The sequence below is a fragment of the Silene latifolia genome, chromosome 6 (assembly GCF_048544455.1).
Source record: "Silene latifolia isolate original U9 population chromosome 6, ASM4854445v1, whole genome shotgun sequence".
Lineage (NCBI taxonomy): Eukaryota > Viridiplantae > Streptophyta > Magnoliopsida > Caryophyllales > Caryophyllaceae > Silene > Silene latifolia.
In genome coordinates this window covers 101,368,109-101,372,890 of record NC_133531.1, presented here as the reverse complement: position 1 = coordinate 101,372,890, position 4,782 = coordinate 101,368,109, and the positions used below count along the sequence as shown (strand labels likewise).

Here is a 4,782-nt window from a genome sequence, read left to right as displayed (position 1 = left end):
TCAAAAACAAACACAACAAATTACAATCGGGTTGCCTCCTGATAAGCGCAGGTTTATGAGGTCCCGCACGACCTATAAGCGTCAAACATCACTCTTCGCCATCGCGTCGAAAAAGAGAACTTCGACGCGGCCAATAACAGCATCAGCCCCATAATAGTGCTTTACAAGATGACCATTAACTTTGAAGCGATTCCCCTCGGAGTCCTCTAACTCAACTGATCCAAATTTTGTGACGCCAGTCACCGTGTACGGACCACTCCACCTGGACTTCAGCTTACCAGGAAACAATCTCAACCGGGCATTAAACAATAACACCTTTTGCCCAACATGGAACTCGCGGGGTACAATCCTCTTATCGTGCCAGCGCTTAGTCTTCTCCTTATAGATTCGGGAGCTATCATAAGCGTTCATTAAACTCCTCCAGCGCATCTAGCTGCAATAAACGCTTCTCACCACACAAGTCAGCATCATAATTAAGCTGGCGGATAGCCCACCAAGCTTTATGTTCTAGCTCAACAGGTAAATGACAAGACTTCCCATACACTAAACGATACGGTGAAGCACCGATTGGTGTCTTAAAAGCCGTTCTATAGGCCCACAACGTGTCCTCTAGTTTAGCACTCCAGTCTTTCCGTGATTTAGACACTACTTTGCTCAATATCTCTTTTAGTTCCCTATTAGAGACCTCAACCTGTCCGCTAGTCTGAGGGTGATACCCCAAACCCCTACGGTGTTTGACACCATATTTAGACAGCAAAGCAGTCAACTGTTGTTCTCTAAAATGCATACCCCTATCGCTAATGACGACCCTAGGGACACCAAAACGGGGAAAAATAATCTTATGAAACAACTTAATCACGGTCCTGGCATCACAATTGGGAGTGGCAATTGCCTCCACCCACTTAGACACATAGTCTACAGCTACCAGAATATACCTGTTACCCTGGCTAGACGGGAATGGCCCTTGATAATCAATGCCCCATACATCGAAAATCTCAACCTCTAAGATGCCGTTCTGAGGCATCTCATGTCTCTTGGAAATGTTTCCCGTTCTCTGACAAGCATCACAGCTAGCAACAAAAACTTTAGTGTCAGCGAAAAGAGTTGGCCAATAAAAACCTGACTGCAATACCTTAGCCACGGTACGTGATGGACCGTGGTGTCCTCCACAAGGGGCCGAATGACAGCCTTCTAGGATATCTTTGGTCTCCCACTGCGGAATACACCGTCTGTAGAGTCCGTCTGCGCACTCCTTAAATAAATAAGGGTCATCCCAGAAATATTGCCGTGCACCGTGTAAGAATCTCTTGCGGCCGCGATGAGATAAATCCGGTGGCGCGTGCTGACGGGACAAGACAAAGTTAGCATAGTCGCAAACCAAGGTTCAGCACCATCCTTAGAATTCACGAAGTCACGAAAAACATCAACAAAAAATAAAGAGTCATCAGCAAATGAATCATTAATAGGAAGAGAATCCTCCCCTTCCTGCTGCGTCAGACGCGACAGGTGGTCGGCCACGACATTTTCTGCTCCCTTCTTATCCTTAATTTCCAAGTCAAACTCCTGTAAGAGGAGTATCCATCTCAGCAATCTGGGCTTAGCTTCCTTCTTGTTCAGAAGGTGTTTCAAATGACATGATCTGTAAAAATAATAACTTTAGAACCCAACAAATACGATCTAAACTTGTCTAACGCATAAACAACAGCTAAAAGCTCCTTCTCCGTGGTAGCATATTTCACTTGAGCTTCATCCAGAGTTCGGCTCTCATAATAGATCGCACTCAGCGCTTTGTCTTTCCGTTGGCCTAGCTTTGCTCCTAGTGCATAATCACTGGCATCGCACATAATCTCGAAAGGCAGCTTCCAATCCGGAGGCTGGATAATGGGTGCAGAGACCAAAGCCTGCTTCAAAGTGTTAAAAGCAGAAAGACATTCATCATTAAAATCAAAAGGAGCATCCTTTAAAAGCAACTGTGTAAGCGGTCGAGCAATCTTTGAGAAGTCCTTGATAAACCGACGATAAAAGCCAGCGTGACCAAGGAAACTTCTCACCCCCTTAACATTAACTGGAGGGGGTAATTGCTTGATTACTTGCACTTTTGCTCTGTCTACCTCAATACCCCTGTTGGAGACTAAGTGCCCAAGGACAACGCCCTCATTTACCATAAAATGGCACTTCTCCCAGTTTAGCACCAGATTAACCTCAATACATCGCTGCAAAACTTTATCAAGGTTAGCTAAATAATTATCAAAGTCATTCCCATAGACACTGAAATCGTCCATAAAGACTTCCATGATAGACTCTATATACTCAGAAAAGATCCCCATCATACACCTCTGAAAGGTAGCAGGGGCATTACACAAACCAAAAGGCATCCTGCAATAAGCAAAAACACCCTTCGGACAAGTAAAAGTAGTCTTTTTCCTGATCATCTGGATGAATAGGGATCTGAAAGAACCCTGAGTACCCATCCAGATAACAGAAAAACTCATGAGAAGCCAATCTCTCTATCATCTGATCAATGAAAGGGAGGGGGAAATGATCTTTCTTAGTGGCGGCGTTTAATTGCCGATAATCTACACATCCGCCACCCGGTCACTAGTCTAGTAGGTATTAGCTCATTATTTTCATTTCGGACAACTGTAGTACCTCCTTTCTTAGGTACCACCTGAACGGGACTTACCCATTTAGAATTCCCAACTGAATAAACAATACCTGCGTCGAGTAGTTTCATAACCTCAGCCGTCACAACCTCCTCCATCTTCGGATTCAGCTTTCGCTGACCCTGCCTGCAAGGTTTGTGATCATCTTCTAGCTCAATCCTGTGCATGCAGACATCAGGGCTGATGCCCTTAAAGTCATCCAACGAATATCCCATCGCCTTCCTATTTCTCTTAAGAACAGTCAATAAAGCAGTTAACTGTCCGTCGTTGAGCTTAGCGCTCACAATCACTGGGAACTGCTCAGTATCATCAAGAAAGGCATACTTAAGGTGAGAGGGAAGAGCTTTACGCTCGGGGACCTTTACCTCGACTGAGCACAAAGTGTGTGCCAAGTTTTCTACCTGTTCGGTGAACGTCGAGACTCTATCTCATCTGTAGTAATTCCAAGCAACTCCTCGACATCGTCCTCGTCATCTGAAAAATTTGCACACTCATCTAGAAACATCAAAGACTCCTGCGGATCCTTAACTAAGGAATCCGACCAAAACTCGTAAGAAGACTCATCAATAATATCAACAGAATAACAAGTATCCTCTATCATCGGTCTAGACAAGGTCTCAGGCAGACTAAACGTAATCACATCATCCCCTACCTCTAGAGTCAAACGCCCGAGTTTGACATCAATAATAGCTCCAGCTGTACACAAAAACGGTCTACCCAAAATAATCTGGGTACGGGTATCCTCAGCAATGTCTAAAACAATAAAGTCCACCGGAATAAAGAATTTGCCCACCTTGACAGGCACATCCTCTAAGATACCTAAGGGCCGTCTAACAGATCTGTCGGCCATCTGTAGGGTGATATTGATCATTTTTAGGTGACCCAATTTAAGCTTAGAAAAGATAGAATAGGGCATTACACTGACACTAGCTCCAAGGTCACACAGCGCCCTATTTATCACCATATCTCTTATAACACAAGAAATAGAGAAACTACCCGGGTCTTTCAATTTAGGGGGAGACTTTCCCGAAATTAAACTACTAGACTCTTCCATGAAAGCGACAGTAGCTGTTTCTCCAAATTCCCTCTTACGCGTAATAATATCTTTCATAAATTTTGCGTAAGGAGGTATTTGGGTAATTAACTCAGCAAAAGGAATGGTTACCTGAATATTTCTTACCATATCTGCGAATTTGCTGAATTGTCTCTCCGTCTTCGTGTCGCGTAATCTACTCGGATAAGGGACCTTGACCATAGGAAGTGGGTCCTATTCTTTCTCTTTACCTTTATCAGTTCTTGACACCCTCGCAGCACAGGAGGGTACCCCAGTACGGTCAGCATTGGAATGCGTGTCCGTACGCTCAGTATCTCTCGATCGAGGCTCAGAAGTGCTCGATCGAGAGCTTTTCTTACTAACCTCTCTCGATCGAGAGGTTTTATTGTGTAGCTCACTCGATCGAGAGGTGTCGGCTCTCGATCGAAGAATTTCTTCCTCAACACTGGTCGATCGAGAGGTAAGTTCACTCGATCGACCACCTTTCAGCAGTTCTTCGTCATTTTGCTGAACGGTAATCCTTGCCTCGGCATTTGGACTTTCTGGAGTAGGTTCTGGTTCGTCATAAGTGCGACCACTCCTCAAACTTATTGCATTTACTGGGTCATCCTTTAAACACATCGACTCACACTTTTCGAGCAGTTTACGGAGGGCATCCGCACCGGATTGCTGCTCAAGATGTTGTGTGTGAATGGCGGCCTTAAGATTGTACTCGACTTGAATATTGTCAGCATAAAGCTCGAAAGAAGCGCCTCCTTGCCTAAACTTCCGATAGGCTAGAACTCTCTCGGATGTAGCCATACATGAAATGGGATTGTGTCCCCATTCGCCACATCTTCCACAGGTTGCCTCCATAGCTGAACTATAACCTGTAAGCACAAAAACTTCCGGGCCAAGAATGAGATCTGTCTCAAGGAATAAATTCCCTGAGAAAAAAGACAAACAAAGGGACTATAAAATTGCACCGTCTCCCCGGCAACGGCGCCAAAATTTGAAACGGCTGTCGCAACCCTGTCAAAGATAAAACCAACGGGTCTCAACTAAATGTAGCAGAGGCAGTCGGAT

The 4,782-nt window shown here is 44.8% G+C and overlaps 1 protein-coding gene across 1 annotated transcript; it reads right to left on the bottom strand.

Annotated features, from left to right (window-relative positions):
* Window positions 1–397: 397 nt before the first annotated feature.
* Window positions 398–4,572, bottom strand: LOC141588405 (uncharacterized). The gene is made up of 6 exons (XM_074409849.1): window positions 4,243–4,572; window positions 3,065–3,828; window positions 2,684–2,789; window positions 1,843–1,901; window positions 1,379–1,639; window positions 398–725 (listed from the first exon to the last, which is right to left on the bottom strand). Exons 1-6 carry the CDS (start codon window positions 4,570–4,572, stop codon window positions 398–400), a joined length of 1,848 nt encoding a protein of 615 aa, XP_074265950.1.
* Between the last annotated feature and the right edge of the window lie 210 nt (window positions 4,573–4,782).